Below are 19,161 nucleotides of genomic sequence, written 5' to 3' on the forward strand. Positions count from 1 at the left end.
AGGGTCATTGCCAATCAGCCACAAGAAAAAAAAAAAACATCATTTGTGCCTTTATTAAAAAAAAGGAAAAACAGAGTAGTAGTTCATGTGGTAATTTCAGGTACAATGTAAGAACTTAAGTTAACTAGTCCCACAGTAATGCGTGGGGTCCTATCAATAGAAAAAAAAATACTTGTAACCCAAAAACACAACAACCACAATGCGAGAAGCCTTCCGGGAACCTCGGTAAATCACTGTAGTAGTCTAACGACTACAGAAAATAAAATAAAAAAATACTTAAGGGAAAACAAAAAGAACATTAAAAACAAATCTGGGAAACAACAAAAACACAGAATCTAATGTGAGAGCTTTTTCAAGTCTTTGGTACCCCATACTTTGGCTTCCTTAGTCCCAGTAGACCTCTCCTCTATCTATCTGTGTACAGATCAGCTGGGGGTCCACAGCTGATGGGAATTTAAGAAGTGACGTGCGTCAGCTGCAAAGGAAAAAGTATAGGTTTATTCCATGCTGAAAAGAGAAGGAAACACAACGTGGACCCTTCTTCGGGTCTGACGTGGAATAAACCTTTACCTGTTCCGTTGATGTTAATTTAGACCGGATCTCCAGAAAATACCTAACAGGCTACAATCCCGTTAGATAAGGTGTTAAGGACGACCTATAAGTAGCAGTATCTAAAGTGTACAGTTGCTTTCAGTAGCTAAAGACAGGCTATACTGCTCCAGGTGAGGCTCGAACTCACAATCTCGGCATGACTCTGCTGTGCACTGCTGTATAAGTACCGCTCGCTGACCGATTGCGCCACTGGAGCCGCGTAAACTACTTTCCCTTCACACACTCACGTTGCACAAACACAGGGTGAAAACGGTTTCGGCATGTTTTCCGTCTCTCCGTGGGAGAAAGGGACAGTAAAAGAGCGAGGAAACTACAAGGGAAGAAAATGAAAAAATAGTGCTCACTGCAAAAGAGGAAGGAGAGAGATGGTCAGACACGTAAATCAGCCCGGCGGATTTACACAACAAATTTGTCATTTGTAGTGACATTTATGAGTCTTCATATGTCTGAAACTGTCCAGTTTGTATTTTCGTTTCAAAAATCCAGTAAACTTGAATAAGACAAGAAGGCACACACTGCACATCTGCGGAACATCATGTCCGATGTTTACAGTGACATCAGAGATTGAAAGCGAAGTCGTTTTTTATTAAAAGTTCAAGGAAACCTGAATATGTTTGCTAGACGTATTTCAGAATCACAGTGAAATGTAGTACGATTGCTGCACAGATCTGCAGTCTGCAATTAGAATACGGTTTGTGCGTTGTATAAAATATGCCATTCAAAACTTTTCTAAAACTGCAGAGATACATTTCGGAATGCGTCTTCCTGTAAAAATAAAATATCTATTTTATTTGACGGGCGCTATAAGCAGAGTCTGAAGCCAGCTCCACAGAAGAACTATATTCAGTGGGCCAAAAAAGTGAGTATTTCACTAAGTGAACAATTACTGTACATCATAATCATATTTGTATTACTTCTCCTGCCATTGCAATTTGTGCACAAAGATTTTTTTTATTTATTTTCAAAATGTATTAGCCTTGATGGGAAAGAAAATTAAGCTGTGGGCGCGGTGGCCAAGTGATAAGGCGTCGGTCTCGTAAACCGAAAAGCGCGGGTTCAACCCCCGTCCGTGCCTGGTTTGCTTACCACGACTTACCTTTATCTAAATCGTCAATTGTCTTGCAATGTAGAAATCTCTGTAATAATAAGAAAAGAACTGTCAGTAGTAGTTAATAATCCTTTGACAAAGCAACGGGCATCCTCCACCGCTTGTCAGGATGGCTGAGTGGTCTGAGGTGCCAGCCTCAAGAACTCAATCGTGTGTAGTGACAGTTGTTATTCACAACCCGGATTTCTATGGAAGCCCGTTTCCGCCAGGGAGTAAAAAAAAAACCGCTATGGTATCTCAGAATTCCGACTTTATATCTCACATTTGCGACTTCGAAATAGCCCATATTTCAATGTCTGTCCTTTTGTTATTGTGACGGATTCGGGTTCTAGGGCTTGTGCCCTCGCAGTTCCCACCCTAGTTCGTGCCTCACTGCATTGGCTCGAACCCAGGTCTTGCCAGCTGAGCTAAAGAAGACCTTTTTTAAGTAAAAAAGGACATACAATGAGATACCATAGCGCGATTTTTTTTTACTAGATAGCCGATGTACGTTTTCATGAAAACTCTCTTTAAAGCGATTACAAGTATCTTGAGCAAATCTGCGTCATATTTTAAAAAAAAAAAGTTTAGCTCAAGATGCAACAGGAGTATAAATGAATTCTCCCGCCCTACATTCCAAGATATGGAATCTTATTTTTCTTGAAGTTTCTGATGTTGGTCGATATTGGAAATTGCCCGGTGATATCGACTCAGGTAGTCAGTTGTTACGTGCTGTAATTCGATACATGCAAAGCATTTGTATTCCCTCAAATTATTAATAAGGTCAAAAATGTATTAAACATTACATGCCACTTTTTCTCTAGATGATGTTCACGATGGAACAGTGAGAAAGGCGTGCCTAGATGTGCTTGAACCAGCACCATACTATCATTTAAGTCCCGACCTGACCGCACTGAGCAATGGTACGACAGAGACTCCAACGGGTCGGTTTTCTCCTTTTACAGTTTTGGGGAAAAAAATTATCTGCACTTTTAAGCAAGTATTTTATTTCAAATTTTGCAAAGTGTAAGTTTTTCTTGAAAAACGTTGTTTCAGAAAGAAACTGAGTTGACGGAATAGCCCTGTCAGTAGAATATTGAACTTTTCATCTTAGCTAGTTCTTCTGTGGAGCAGGCTTCAGAACTCTACGTACAACGCCTTTGATGTCATTTTATTTTTACAGCAGCCGCATCCGGAAAGTTTTTTTTTTACTTTTTATTTGAACAACAAAATAGATTCAATATAAACAAGAGCACTTATAACATAAGTAGAATCGTCAGGGGTACATAAAATAAAACAATTACACTTTCTGAAAACGATTAAACCAGGTAAATCAAGATAAGGTCCGCACAGCTTTAATGTTCTTATATTTCGAAAGAGTCTGTAATTACCCCTTTTCGTCTATTTTGAACTATTCAAACTTAGAACTCGTACCAGACGATTTCACTCTACGTACAGTATATCTCATTTCGTAACGAAGATGTATTTCCTGTCTTAGAAATGCTCTGGGCAGTATGTCTTACACGCACCTAAAGTATTCTAATCGTGGACTGCAGATCTGTGATATAGCCGAATTCGAGGGATCCAGCAATCGTACTGGATTTGACTGGGATTCTGAAATGTCTCTTGCAAAGGTATTTGGGTTTGCTTGAACCTTTAATAAAAAAGTGATCTGAGACTTCCTAGCTTCCAGTCTGTAATCTCACTGTAACTAAACTAGGATGTGATGTTTCGCAGATGTTCAGTGTGCCTTTACACTTGGCATGTTCAAGACTATTCGTTGCGTGAGCTCCTCACTGCGTGTCCTGTACTGTATTGTGATTTCGTTGAGATTATCTACGAGGAGTACAGCGACTAGAACGCCTTGAACTTTTTTTTTCACTATATAAAAGAAAACGCTAAAGCACATACAAAGTAACTAACATTTCCTATATGTAGATTTTCTGATTATGTCTCTACTTCACTTAAATTCCTTAGTGACAGGAAATTCTTTCCGATATTTGTTCTGGCGCGGTTATTGATCCCATACTAAAGATTATTTTTATAAAGAACATGTCACCTGCAAACTGGTATCGGGAAAGTTTTATAATATTACTTTTTATTTTAAAAAAGTAAATTTATCATAACCTATATGATTTCTTACCAGCGTGGAGCTCGAATTCACAACCCCGAGATTAAGTGTTCGGTACTAGTTGCGCCACAGAAAATTGAAATCTCTGATTTATATTAAATACTGCGGCTCCTGTCCTTTTCTTCTCGTCAGAGAAGAGGTCGGTCTGGTCTCCAGTTTACCAACGATTAGCTCAGGCAGTGCTCCTTTGTAAAGCAGTGTTGGTTCACATTGCTTATACTGTATGGGGCAACACATCAACTCGATGATCGTTCGCTGTACACGCATGCCCCCCTTCATTGAAATAACATAGACAAAGGAAACTCTCTTGTCTTGGGCTGCTGTCACGCGGATTCAAAGCGCGGGTATTGCGGTCACAGCACAAAGTACTGACCACTATACCATCGCGGCGAGCTGGGACAGACTATCCTTAATTTTATTCAAATGCTCACAGTGTCTTTAATCTGATGGATTCATATACCGTGCTCATGAGAAAGTCACAAACCTGTCATCTACACACTGTTCCCAGAGCTGGATAGGTTATTCCAGATTCTACAGCTCTCTAGCAATAGTGGAAATCAGGCTACAGAAATGGAGAAAATCTCTTCAAAATGTGGAAATATAATCCCGAGACGAGTCCTTTCTCAAAGGTCAACTCTGCTTGCAAATCACCCCTCCCCACATCGCGCAGTGTAGCGGTTATAACCTTCTATTAACACACCAAAGGGCATCAGTGAGAAAGTGGGCAGAAACAAAGCGATCTCTTTCATTTTTACGTTTTGCACGCCTGACGGGGTTTTACGGTGCTCTTTTCTACACTGAACTGATCATTTCGACATCGTAAGGCAAGAGAGACACATTTCTATGTAATCAGGAAACCAGGAATCCTAACCGTTAGCCCCTTAGTGCCACAAAGAAAAAAAAACGTTTCAACAAGATAAAATTGCAGGATAAACACATTTTTTTTCTTTTTCGTAGCGTTTGTGTTTTGTTTGATTTAGCTAATTTTATACACTTTATTTCTGACACATGACTAGAGTATATTTAATACAAGAGCGCTGAACAACAATTTTCATCTACCGTATTGTAATGTTTTTTTTTAAAAAAAGCAAGTTAAATGGATATATAGTAAATGTTTTTCTTTCATATAATAGTGTTTATGGTCTGAAAAACGTCATTCATTATTTAACGGACATTTGGTATAATTAAAAAAAATTCACGAATGTTAACATTTTTTACAATAACGTGTTCTATTGTGATCTTGCGCCCCGTGCAGCAATATCACCAGACAGTTTAATGGTCTGTCGTCCTTTTACAGTTCTGGGTTTTATTCTGTCTTCAGATGCACCAGATGTATTTTTAAAGTACGTATATAACAATTCTGGTGGAGCGAGGCATTCTGATTAATTCAGATTCACTCTTCACGTGTGTTATAGATATCATCTAATGTCTTTGTATCCACGCAAAACCTCGCATGAAAGTGAAGTTGATAAACTTTGCTTGTGACATATTTAACAAGGCACAGTGCCAAACTATTAAAATACATCAGAAAAGTACCCGAACTCATCTAATTTATGTATTTGAAACGAACGGATGGGAGACTTTAATATGGCGTTCTGCAAATTCACTTGTAGGAGTTTTCGGAAGTCTGGACCCAGATATACAGTGAGGGAGGAGTGCTTGACTTCCTGCTTTCAGCTCGTGCATTGTTTCTACTTGTGACCACCAACAGAGAGAGCTTTACCGGTTCAAGAAACGTCCCGGGAGTTTTCTGGGTTAAGAGGGAAGAATAAATGTAATAAATGGAGATGTTATTGCCGCTGGGCAGTATGAAAGCGGTTTAGCGAGGCGGTGGTGTGTAGAGGGAAGAGATGTGCATTCCGCACGGGGAACGCAGAGCAATGAGTCGCACCTGCTGCGCGCTGAGTCCTGTCCTATATAACCGCTGAGCCCGGACACACAGCGTCTCTAGCCAGTGCTGGCGATTCAGAAAGGGTAGTTTTTTTTTAATAATATTTCAGAAGGTGTAGAAACTGACTCTTTTGCTCAGTTGAGGCTATAGGAGTCTGTGTTTTTTTTTCAGGCTGTTGGGAGTAGCGTTTATTATATTTTTTTTCCTCAGAAACCGTATCAGTGGGCTGAATTTCAGTTAACCGCCTGGTTTTGAAAGATCAAGAATGAGTCAGGGAAGACAGAGGTAGAGACTAATGGAAGTTATGAAAGCCATTAATGGGTTGTCTCTGCTTGAGCTTGATTTAGACTTCAGTAGGGCAAAGTCTAGGGGTTAATTTCAACAAACTAGAAGTGAAGTATTCACAGGAGATCAACCTGTGTTTAGTACGCAGCTGTGGTCTGAAGTTGTGCTCCACCTTAAGTTCAATTGCAACGAACGTTACTGCTGTGCTTAATCCGCAGCACCGTACTAAACCTGTTCTCAATTGCAACGAACACAAAGTAATAGTTGTTGCCCTCTAGAAGTGACTAAACTAGTGACTTATTTTAAACCACCTCTTAATATGGCTTGAGCAACATTGTACCGTACTTGGTGTAACGAAGAATCGCATTAGAAGGCTCCAGAATATACAGTAGTGGAAATAATAGTTACCACGTACTGGATTTATGCATCCGTCGCTTGAAAACATTGTAATATTTAATTAAAATCGCTTAACACTCATACCACATTTATTCATAATGAAGTTGATTAATGTGTGTATTTACAAAAGTGACATTTACTAATTATGTTGAATGTTAATCATTACTAGTAGCTGTGAAGTTTAAGGTGCTAGGGAGTGAAGAGAACAGAACTTAAGCTATTATTTATATAAATGTAGCGTGAGGCTTTAATGTGTTCTGTAAAATCGAGGAGTCAACTGGATAGATTTGTTAAATATTTTAGTGATGGGTCTCCATATTTGTGGTTATCAGAGGAAAGCAGGGATGAGGAGGAAATAGGTTGCACCCGAGCATGTTAAAGGAAAAAACATAAAAGTGATTTATGTTGGTTTACAGTCCCTTTTCTGTCCTGTGGCTGTGATCCAATGACTGTGTTGAAACAGCCAGGGTTGTGCTAGCTCTTGATGGACTGGTATGCAAACCAAATGACAGACAAGCAAAGCGTTGTTTTACAATTCTGAAAGCTCGTTCAATGTGGCTTCTTGTGTTTTTATGACTCCCGTTATAGCGCTGGTCTTCTAATTTTGTTGGATTGTGCATGGGTGTCAGAAGATACCATCATAAAGGATAAGCACGACTTGGCAAAACAACATGCCAGCAAGCACTTCCCCACTTTGAAAGGAAGATGTTGGAACTGATTAAAGAGCTTAATCTGAACTGACACAGGAGAGAGAGAGAAAAACAAAGTTCTGAAAAGTAAGCACAAGGCACACCCTGCTAAAGAAATGTATTGCCTTAAAAAAATGCTTAGAAGGTCAGAGGAACAATTGTTTTGTTGGGTTTTTTTTGCTCAAGTATTTTTATAAGTCTAATTTCCAGCTCTGTTAAAAATAAAACTTAACTTTACTGGTTATTAGTCGGTGTCTTTTGTGACGATTTAGCTATAACAATGGGTTTGCTTATTCATCTGGAGTGTTAAACAAAATTAATGCTGCAATAATACAGTAGTGTTTAATTTCAAATGCACAGCTGCAGTTCTCATTTCTTTCATGACTAATTACAATTGGGTATCTCATTAATAACAATGTAGCCTCATCAGGTGAATTGTAGCCTAAATTTAATTCTTAAATTAAAAACTTACTGATTTGCCAGGAAATTTAGTTTGAATATAAAAAAGAAACAGAAAAGTAATTGTATATTAACATGGCGTATGTATTATCCTACTAATCGGAAGTGTTCTGATGCACAGTCCCCTGCAGTTCAGGCTAATTAGTACAACAACGCCGAACCGGATTAAGCACAAGTTGAGCTGAGCTCCAACTTTGTTCCACATGTTTTTTGCTGCAATTGAACTCGGAGTGGGAGATCTCCAGAATGTACCATACTAAATTGGTACGCGGCTGTGTTGTCACTCGGGAAGTCCATTGCAATTGACCCTATGGGTTTATATACATGGGTTTCTCTACATCCACTACCATAAGGGAGGAATGGTGAGTTAGAGGGAGGGCACCAGTTTGGCTTATCAAGAATACACCAAACTGAGTAGAACTGCAGATCCAATCATTCAAAATATGCAAGGTATGCTGCAGTAAATCGCAGTGCTCGTTCCGCAAAGAACTGTAGGATACCGCATGATGTATCATAGTAGGGTGAAATATCTTGTAAAACCACCAGGTGGAGCTATGAAAGCTCTCATGTGGAGCATTTGGTCTGTTGCCAGAAAACACTTGGTTTTGAATCCCTGTCAATGCTGAGGGACAATTGTTTGTCAATTACAGAATTTAACAGTCTGAACGGTATATGCAATTTAATAATTTTAAGCTTTGTATAACATTGTTAAACATTAAACTGATTAAAATGTACAGTGAAGTGTTATAGAGGACACATGTGTATTGCCTTTTACATTTAAAAAAACATTCATTTTAATGTGATATGAAAGATATTAATAATAAATAACACTGGATAGGCTGTAAGCTCAAAATAGTACTGTAGTCCACTTTCTTTCTAAACATCTGCATCAATTTGTCTCATTCACCTATGATTACTTAAACATTTTGCCTGCCCTTTTCAGCTATAGCTTTTTTTAACCCAGCTCCTGGCATGAGTTTTCCTTTAACAAAAACATTTCTTTGAAAAACTAAAATAATAAATTATACTGCTTTGTTGCTATTTCTAAATATCACAACATGTTCAAAGTTAAGTGATTTATTAATAACTAATAATTTCAAACTGCTTGTATTCTAAAATTGTATTTTGTTTGGGGTGATTTGTCACAAACCTCAATTTATTAAACATCTGAGATAGGGTGTTCCAGACCTCTGTTTACTTTCTGAAACTCCATCGATATTTCCTGTTTTCACACAGATAAGAATAAACTGCATGTGCAAATCTTTTCACAGGCGGAAAGATGTTCTGTGCTCAATAGCTCTTTAACACAGTACGCATTATGTCATATCTTTAAGCATCAGTTGAAGCATTCTGAAGTCTGACAATCGTAAAAAGTTACCAAATAGTATTGGTGAAACTGTTACCTGTCCTGGATAAAGCGATTAGAAAATAGTTGGATTTACACGTGTAAGAAACTTTCTGATTTTAATGGGATACGGAAGATATTAATAATAAATGACACTGGATGGTCTAAATGGAAAATATATAGAGGGGACATGTTGAGTCTTTTCTTTTCAGCTTGAAATTAACTTTTGCCTACTACTGTATATTCCATTGCAGCCATTTTAATGCAACACAGCTCCATACTTCTCACAAAGTCTAGGCTAGGTGTTACACCCCACTGTGTTTATGTAGATTAGACAGTTCTACTGGGGGAGGGGAAGGAACTTTCAGTTTTCTGGTGTCATTGTTGGCCTTTAACATAAGGCAACCAGCAATCAAATGTCCTGTTTTTTCTTAAGTTCAAAACAGCATTTTGTTTATCCTATCATGTATCAGTTTCCAATCACACAAAGTAAGTTTTGGGAATCTCCAATTTACCATGCCTATGCGTTCGCGGAGAATGCAAGGCAAGGCCCTTTTGCCTCTGGACCAGTCGACATTTACGGATGTGGTTCACTCCCAGTCACAAAATTACAAAACAGAAAAGCGGCGTAGTGGTCGGCTCTGGCTGTCCCCTCTGTGCCGACACACTGCACATTCAATCCCCCCCTCCTTCTCTTGACTGATGGACAAAAGGTGGACATCTGGGAGAACTGTACATGGCATTGGCATCTGTGAATTCTGCTGTGTAGATAGTGCTTCCTGAGGGGAGAGAGACAGTGGGGATGGCATCAGCCAATTCCTGGGTGGTGGTGAGCAGAGAGGACAGGACGGAGAGTCCTGAGGCAGTGTGTGCTCTGCTGGGGGTGGAGGGCTGTGTGGAGATATGCATTGCACCAGGCACAGCAACCTGTGTGGCAGGGAGGGGCACTTTTCAGGAGATGAAGTTCTGTTTGGAGACCCGCTGCTGTCGTAAACACTCCAAACAGGTGCTCTTGCTCTTTTTACAGACTGGCACCCTGGCCAGTGGCTGAAAACGGAGACCCACAGCCTGTGGCAAAATAACAGAATCTATGTAAGAAATAACGTCACACAGGAGTATTCATCAGTTGCTGAAGAGACATCAAAATCTTTTATTTTCATCCATCTTACCGCTTTCTTTTTTACTGTTCCTATAGTCTTTGAAGATTGTTTGGTGTGTGCGAGGTTTCCTGAAGAAGAGGCTGTGAAAAAAACATTTATTATAAATTATACATTCTAGCACAGCAAAAATACCTTGGATTTTGAAATATAATCGGGTATTTCAAATGAAACCCCTTCGCACTTTTTCAGGCCAGAGTAGCTGAAGCACGACATCTCTTCCTGTAAAAAGTCTTTACCAAGACTCTAAATATCTGACTTTCAGTTTGAAGCGGTACAATGGATTCCAGGTCACATTCGTTCTTGATTCAGGATATATATGAGTGTGCTAATGGTTAAAACTGTGTTTACATGAGGTACAAGCGGTAACATTTTCATTCCGAGAAGAAAGCCAGTCTGTGCGCATTTCACAGCGTGCAGATTGTCAGGAACAACAAACCCACAGTGCCAGCAAACCTATCGATAGCCTGTAGGTACCGTCATTGACTTGGGTAAAGTAAGCGTTCAAAAACGATTTTGGCACACCTGTAGCATTTTCACGAAACCTCTTAGGGTTAAGAAAACACTTACTTTGTGTGCAAACTACATTGTGACTGTTTTCACAGCCTTCACTATGTCATTTTTAAGCCATTTTTTTTACCACGCACGAATATTCTTTTGTCCATATCTTAGCAATGGAAACACAGAAAGCCTTCAAACCAAATGCATTTTAAAAACCATGACTTTTAACACCCTCTACATCAAACTATTAGTGAGCTAATTATCTTTTTAAACCTCTGGTTTTTCATTGATGTGTAACTACGCACTAACTGGAACCCGGGGGACTGCTGTGTACACACGTTCGCAATGCAAGAAATACTGCTCAATACGGCTTTGTGTGAAAAACCAGTATATCACCATAGGAAGCAGGACAGTGCAGTCTCCAATTACCCAGACTGTATGCACAGGAATAAAGCTTTGTTTGATTTCTGAAACCCTTTCTTTATGTCCTGTTTTCATTCAGGTAAGGGTCAACTATATATACACTAAAATGTTGACAGCGGGAAAATTAAAAATATTCTTTACTCAGCAGCTTATTTAAAACAGCTCCAATGATGTTCAAACAGATTTTTACACAGAAGACTAACACAGCTTTGCATTCTGAATCTCATTTTCTCTTTTAATTTAATTATTTTATTTTTAATTATTAAATTATTGCTTTTAATTATTGTGGCATTCTGCGCTGGGATAGGGGTATGCTGTTCACAAACCAATAGCATTTAAACTACAGCACCCACAATGCTGCAACCAAATGTTTTACACACCAGACAGCCCCCCTCACCTTATACAACCTTGCTTGGGGTTGTGAAACCTTTTTTTAAATTATTTTTTCAATACAGCACCATTAAACATGCAATACACTGGGATGGGGGGTGCTATTCATGAGTCAAAAGCTTCATCACAACATCTGAAAATTTTAGATTTGACATTCTTTTTATTTCATGCTTTCTTTTAGTTTTTCCTAATTTCACATTTTAAATAAGCTGTATCTGTAGCAAATCACAATGAAGGTGTGGTATGCAGATGTGACTGTGTAACCATCAGGCACGAAGGAGAGAAACAAAAAACTGCAAAGGAGAAAAAAAATCTCTGGGGGTCCAAGGCCTGATGGTTGACCTCCCCTCCAGGTATTACAAGTAGTTACTAGAAACAGTTCACATGCACCACCATGCAGATTGACACGGTGAATTCTATTTGCTGTATTATGTCAGGCTAGATGTTAATGTTGAGTATGTCCCATCCACTGGGTTGAGCAGTACAGGATCTTGAGTTTTGTAGGGACTCATATCGGCTGGGTTCCTTGCTTCAGAAATCCAGGAGGATCCCTTGTCATGGGAGACAGAGCTCGATATCAACCAAAGGCACCAAAGAGAGAACAGTGGCAGGCATGGTGTGGAGAAAAAAAAATGGGTTAGACACAGAAAAAAACAATTGCAACGTGGTTTTCTACTTACCCACTTGATATCTGTTTCTGCACCTCCTAAAGAATTAGATCACTCAGGATCAATACGACTACAGAGATGATGTAGAAGACTACAGCATTGTTAAATATGCTTGTAGGTATGGGGCATCCTTAATAAGGTCTGACATATTTCTACAATTTAGGGGCTGTGTGCCTAAATGCTCTGCTACCTGCTCGCTATTATTAACGTAATCTGTTCATTGATCTAGACAGCATCCTGCAAATGCCATAATCTTACTGGAAGAAAAGGATCACTTTGGTGTCTAGGCTGTTCTTTTTTGATGAGTCTCCAAGCCTGGAGATGTACACGGTATGATATTGAAAGTCAGTGGGGTTCGGACTTCGATGATGTGATTGTGTTTTATTGTTTCGGTTAGAATCCTTATAGTACTGTGTCCTGTCTGAAAGGTACTGTAGAGATGGTACTATTTGGGTAACCTAATAAGGAATCACGTTAGATACACCTCTGTTGGATAGAAGCCAGTTTTCTTTGATCTTTCTTACATCGGAGTGGAATAAATCATGTCATAGTGACATACTGTTGATTTAGAATTCTTTGCACTACTACTTTGATGTTAACACTGTGTAGTGATCATATATAAAAGGGACTGTGTTGTGTTATGATGAACTTTTTTACTGTTTTTATACATACTTTGTTTGGTTTCTGGCAATAGATAGCAAATGGTTTCTAGTGATTTTTTTCATTATTTTTTCGCAAAGTGTCTGAAAGTTTACTCTTACTCAAGAGATTTTTGGGGGGATATTGAAACTTGTACTTACGTGTCTTTTGGAGGTGAGTTCTGCTGAGAACACGTTGACAGTCTTCTTGAGTTTCCAACATGTCTATTATGTAATGCTTGGGAGTAGGGGGTGGTTGCTCACTCATCAACAGTGCCTGAAATATAAAACCGTAAGGAGGGTTACGAACTGCAAAGGATCCAAAGAGTATAAATGGGTCACAGATCAAGATCTAGGTATTTGCAGAATTTGCCAAATCTCTCTTGATCAAACTCTTTTTTTCTTACTTTGTGTTTTTATTGCAAGACATTATATTGTTTCTGTGCTAAGTGGCAAGCTCTTTTAGGTGTTCATGGTCGTATCTTTGTTTCTATATTATTGGAAAAAAACCTAGTAATTGATTTGATGCATCCATATCTAATCATCAATCTGATACACAGTAATTCTATCTTCGAGATGCCTGTGTCATGTAATAAATTGCACAGATTATCAATAATCTTTTATGCCTTTTTATGCCTTCTTTGGACTGTTTTTTGAAAAGGTATCTCTAATTTATAGAACCATTAATGCCAGAAGATAACCCTGAAATCCAAACTTCCTAACAATAACAAACAATTATAACATCCACTGAAATATGTCATCCTATGTTTCTGTTGAATCTAAAACTACATGTCCTGCTTAAAAAACCCTTTCATAGTGATAGTTTGCATGCAGAGCATACTCACCAAACTGGGGTTGGCAAAATGTACATATCCATGTTACTTCATTCTTTGCACTTTCATACTCTTCTTTTGAGATGCACAATTCATGGAACCAGTTTTCACAACTGTCACACTGGACCTACACAGAGTAAACCTTATATTAGTTCAGCTATCACATTTCATTGGCATGTTTTGTTATTATGTGCATACATTACACATAATAATGTTACGACCCCAAGTATCTAGGGGTAAAGGGGTGTAACATTTAGAATAATTCTTTTGGAAGCAGGTGGGTTCTAGTAAGTGACTAGGAAGCGCGATAACAAAGGTGGGTGTAAAAGTGATGATTTTAAGTTAAATAAGTGACTGGTAAGACACGATAACACACAGGGGTAAGGGAACTAGAGTGGTGCCAAAGAAAAGAAAATAACCAAACAAAATGGAGCTGGCTAAAAAAAGTGAGGGAAAGCTAACCTGACTGCAAAAGAAAACCCGAAACACACGGTCTTCTGCGTCTTCAACACCCTAGCTAACCTCCCCTGACTACTCAAAACCATACAAGAAAAATGGCACTCACCCGTACTTAACTAGTGTTACTAATACAAAATCAATTAAGTGTGTAGAATGTACCCAACAACCTGAACTAACCTTATACACAAAAGTTTACACAAAAACACAAGTGAACTAGGAATACAAATAAGGGAAAACGAGAGTAATCGACAGGAACAGGGTACAAAAGAACACAAAGGTTGAACATGTAACACGTTAGGGCAAGGTAATGGCAAAACAAGGACAAACACAAACAAACGAAAGTACAAAGAAATTAACAGAAAACAACAAACCAACAAAGTCGAAACAATAGCGAAACAAAGCAATAACCACAATTAAAAGAAGCAAAGCAAAACCAAGCAGGACCAAAGTCAAATGAAAGGCTCTTCCTTCAGAAAACCTCCATGTTAGATAGTGAATAAGATGCACTCTGGCTGAGAAGCTAATTGATCATGATGTCATACGGAACAGTGGTGTAATGGTGGGCCAATGGGGGCCAATGGGGGAGGGAGAACAATCAAAGGGTCAGCAGTGTGGAACATAAAAAAAACACAGACCACACACTGGGACGTAACAATTACACATACAGATAGAGATGATGTTCACTTTCCCAGTTTGTCTGCGGCACCAGTGTTTCTCCACACATCAGACACATGTCCTGGAGAGGAGCTATAACAAACATGCGAAATAGATTGATTTCTCCAATGTTGTTATCTACAGATCATTGTTGCATAATTGAAGACAGTTTGATAGAGACCTTTTCCTGATTAGGTGTTCTACTGCTTCTTAAACCGCACATTGTCATGTCTCAGAATACTCCTGTCAACACCTGTTACCCTTTTTTGGGTCAGCGTGTGTTGCTATGACTTTAAGGGGGCACATGATAACACAGCTATGTTCAACCAGTTTGTTTCACTATGGGCAATCAAGACCCACACTTCTCCCAGAATATGGTTGTGTTAACCACAACGAAGGCCAAAGTGTCTTTGAATTTTAACTGTGCGAAATGTGATTTAATTAACTTTTCATCACTGTGTTATATAGTACAAAAAGAATACCCAAATGAGTTCTGCATATAAATAATTTGAGAATCTTTTTTCATTCAGACTTGTTACATAGACAGAACATGCTTCAGGAATACAACATACACCAATAAACGCAGGCAATGATGATCAAATGGTACAATACCTGAAGCTTCAAGAATTCTGATTGACAGGTCTTCCCGCAACTTTCTTATTTCTTTGGCGCTGCTGTTCATCTCGATGTATGTTGGATTATCCGGGAAATTGTTCACGATGTCTGCGCCCATCTAACAGTCGAAGGTTTGTCACAATTATTATTTCCCTAAAAATATCTCATACAATAGTTTTGAGACAGTCCAAAATTTCTGCATGGAAAGGTTATGCTGACCTGCATCACAAAGACCCCACAGCTTGAGGCATCTGCTTGCTTGGTGTGACCAATCACGCTTGGGTGCCAGATGATATTCAACCAGTCTTCTTTTCCTAGGACGTTCCTTCGCATCTTGAAAGTCCCTGTGAATCAAAATAATAGGTTATTGATAAATGAGGACATATTTGTCATGCTGAACTTGAACCTGAAATGTATGTGTGCCCCTGCAGAATTTCACCACGAAACCAATGCTTGATTTCTTACCTGAAACTTTTTGCCGCTGCAGTGGAGTCTGCCATCTCGTCACTCCCCATAGGGTCGACCACAAAGACTCTCTGGGATGGAGCACACAGATACTGCAAGAAACAAAGGGCCCATCATCAGACATGAAGTTGCATTTAATGTGGGGCCAGACACACAGGCAGTTTCAGGAGTTTAATGTTGTGGAAACAAAAGTTTTTGATATTTAAATATTTTATTTATATTTATATTATTTAACATGTAATATTTAGCAAGCCTCAGCAAAGACAGTCAGGAAATGACCTAACAGTTCTTTTTTTTTTCCTACATGACACTTTAACCTGCTTGGTGTCACGGAGGGGGTGACTGCGGAGGATAGGGATTCTATGCGGAGCTCTTCGGAAGGGTAACGATAGGCGAAGGCGTAGTCGGAGAAGTAGCTGAGTCCAAAATCCGGGTAGTCGTAGTAGGAGCGTCGATACAGAATCGGGAGGCGTAGGCGTCGTCTGGAAAGAAGAGCAGGGTCCAAAATCCAGGAGTCAAAGAGTAGTATCGCAGAATGTAAACTAGGAACTAAGCTCAGGGAGAAGATCTCAATCGTGAGCACTTAAAGGGGGTCTGGTGGGGGTTTAAATAGAGGAAAGATTGGTGCGTGCACATTTGGGATGGGAGGAGCTCGTGGGAATGCATGAGCGCCTGCCTGCGGGGGTGCAATTCATGACACTTGGTTTTCTGTTTATTACACAGCAGTATTCACAATAATATTTTAGGAAAAGTGCACTGTCACTATTGCCTTGGATACTCACCATCCATGTCCGCCTTTTTTAACAGGAGAGGAACCAATACATTGTGATTTTGTAATTTTTTTAGATGCAACAGGGATAATCACTTGAACTGTGTAATGGTTCCAAGTGTAATTATAAACCTACGCTGTTTTGGATTACCTGCACCACACTTACCAACAATTTCCAGTGGATACCAGTGTTAAAAAAGCTAATAATGGCTTCATAGTTTTCAAAGTTGACCTGTAATGAAAAGAATGGCAAGATTAGTACAACAGGCTGCCTCACAGGGATGGTGTGCTACCTTTGAATTTTGATTTCTGACTATAAAGGTAGTTTCTTTAGGCAGCACCATGGGCACAATTGTGACCTGTTTTGATTGCTTGTAGCTCTCCTTGTTTCTCTATTGATAAAACAAGCATCAATTAGTGAAAAACCATGTTTGCCCCTCACTAATGTAATCCATCAACATTTGTGTTTGATGTTCTTACTTTGGACAAACGTTGTCTAGCCATGCGCTCTCTATTCCCACTCATGATTACACTAGTTGTGTAGTGGTTCATTAGGAAAACCCTCTTCCCCAAGTCCATCGATTCTTTTGCTACTTGAAAGTAACACTCAATGGTCTTATGGAAAAAGCAAACACAATTGAAGAAGATGTGATTTCATGCACTCACACACATTTGATTACACAAAAGCTCAGAAACCTTAACAAATGCATGCAATCAAACACTTTCATCTTACCTCGCCTATGAGCCACTCATCTGGTTTCAGAGACACAAACTCCGAGTGTCTGAGAATATATGTGTCTGCACTGTGCATGGATGGCAAAACTGCAACCACTAATTCACTCGGATTGATGTTCCAAAGGGCGTGAACCTAAAAAAGATTTACCAAGCCAAAAGCATACACAAGAGATCACTGGAGCTAACATAACGAAAATTGAGATTACACACCACTGTCAAAAAGTATAACAAGTTAGAGAGAAACGACAAAGTACACCTACAGTAGTAGAAGATGACATTCATAAGCTCTGAAAAAGAAGTGAATGTCCACACAGAGAAATATTTGAAATACAAATCCTACCTTCTTTCTGAAATCTGTTTTCTCTTTTATAAGTTTTGAGATGGGGCGTGCATCACAGTGTGGTGTGATCACTTCAGCCATGCCCACGGCAGCTTGCTTGGGTGACACTTTCCCTTCTTCTTTGTGCTGCCATTCTTTACATTCTGTGGTTCCTGCTTTCCCCTGCTGTACTTGCAGGCCGTTGCTGTCATCTGGCGATTTTTCACTTGTTTCAATATTTCTATTGCTAACTTTTTTTTCCTGTTTTCTCATTTTTTGGGGGGATTGGAATTTTCTGTGGTGCACTGTAGAATTTATTTTTTGTTTCTTTGCCTACACCTGGTGCTCTCTTTGCCCATTGTTCCTGTGCATGTTCATGACGTGTCTTAGTGGTGATCAATGGTACCGTCAAAACCTTTTTGGGCAGAGCATTTTGGATTATATGTTCTCTGTACCGGCCTTGGAGGGATTGTCTCATTATCGTAATAAACTCTGCTGGCCTCAGTTTCCTCCTGTGCTGAAGTATTGAATGCTTGACAATGCCAAACCAGGTCTCAACATGACAATTAGTGGCTCTTGTTTGTGCTACCTCTGACATTGATATGTCTTTTTTGCTGTCTGAAGCATATCTTGCCAGGTCACCCAACATAATTCCACTCCACAGTGGAAATAATGCCATGTATCTTTGCAACAGAAATCTAATTATGTCTTCACAGAAATAGGGGTTCACATTGTGTTGTGTCCCATAGTCATCATGTCCTTGAGTTGATATGCTGTCTTCATAAATACCTTTGAACTCCACAGCGAAAGGAGAGCGGCCCAGGCTGCCTCTCATTTTTGGGTACAGTAACTCATCTGTGCTTTGACTTCTGCTTCCTTTTCCATCTGGTCTGGTGTGGTTGTTTGAGAAATGTAAGCATTAAGGAGGCAGACACTAGATTGGACTTCAGTTGTGAACCTCCTGCTTGAGAGTACAATGCACATGTGTTTGAAAACATTTCTGGCGACACTCAAAGTTGTGCTGTTTTGCAGGATGGCAAAGGAAAATGTTGCAAAGTCTCGCAGTCCTTTGTCTGTTGTTTTTTTACTAATTGCTTGAGAGACAGCCTTTGTGACATGGGCAGAGCAAAGGTGCAGAACAATGAACATCTGAAGTTCTGTGTACTTAAGTTTGCCTTGGCAGACTTTCATTGCACGATTTAAGTATGCATGGATGGTGTCCCCATTGAAGGCAAAAAGAACACTGTGAATCAGGGCCCAGCTGTAGTCAGTTTCTACATGCTGCACTCTCTTGGTAGTACATGTTGAGATGTCAAACATTAATTTCCGTAGCCAATGTTCTATACTGACAATGGTGTGGTCATTTGTCAACTTTTCAGACACAGGTAACGTAAGACTAGTACAAAATTATTTTGTTCTCCGATGGAATTTTTCTGACCACCCCTCCTGTCGCATCCAGGTAAAGGCTGACTTTCTCCTTCATCTTTAGATGGGCAATAAGAATTTGCATACTCTGTTCTGTGTAAAGATAGGCAGCAAAATGTGTCTAACTGCAAAATCTGTATATATCCTGGGAAATGGACAGCGTAGAAGTCGCATGCTTTCATATATTTTTGTGCCATATGTAATTCAATCACTGG

The 19,161-nt window shown here is 39.4% G+C and overlaps 2 protein-coding genes and 2 non-coding genes across 4 annotated transcripts in view; 1 reads left to right on the top strand and 3 right to left on the bottom strand.

Moving 5' to 3' along the window:
• The window catches only part of LOC148827724 (uncharacterized), a 146,821-nt gene that overhangs the window by 80,180 nt on the left and 47,480 nt on the right, over positions 1 to 19,161 (bottom strand). The gene's annotated exons all lie outside the window — the stretch shown is intronic.
• Positions 385 to 17,278, bottom strand: LOC148827728 (uncharacterized). The gene is made up of 9 exons (XM_088926146.1): positions 17,201 to 17,278; positions 16,948 to 17,082; positions 16,634 to 16,699; positions 15,706 to 15,790; positions 15,453 to 15,577; positions 15,231 to 15,351; positions 14,626 to 14,711; positions 13,518 to 13,632; positions 385 to 443 (listed from the first exon to the last, which is right to left on the bottom strand). The coding sequence occupies exons 1-9, from the start codon at positions 17,276 to 17,278 to the stop codon at positions 385 to 387; spliced, it is 870 nt and encodes a 289-aa protein (XP_088782272.1).
• trnai-uau (transfer RNA isoleucine (anticodon UAU)) lies at positions 715 to 808 on the bottom strand. The gene is made up of 2 exons: positions 771 to 808; positions 715 to 750 (listed from the first exon to the last, which is right to left on the bottom strand). It is a non-coding gene; the product is annotated as a tRNA-Ile (tRNA).
• trnat-cgu (transfer RNA threonine (anticodon CGU)) lies at positions 1,616 to 1,687 on the top strand. The gene has a single exon. It is a non-coding gene; the product is annotated as a tRNA-Thr (tRNA).

This window comes from Atractosteus spatula, chromosome 10 (genome assembly GCF_055471065.1).
Source record: "Atractosteus spatula isolate fAtrSpa1 chromosome 10, fAtrSpa1.hap1, whole genome shotgun sequence".
Classification (NCBI taxonomy): Eukaryota; Metazoa; Chordata; class Actinopteri; order Semionotiformes; family Lepisosteidae; genus Atractosteus; species Atractosteus spatula.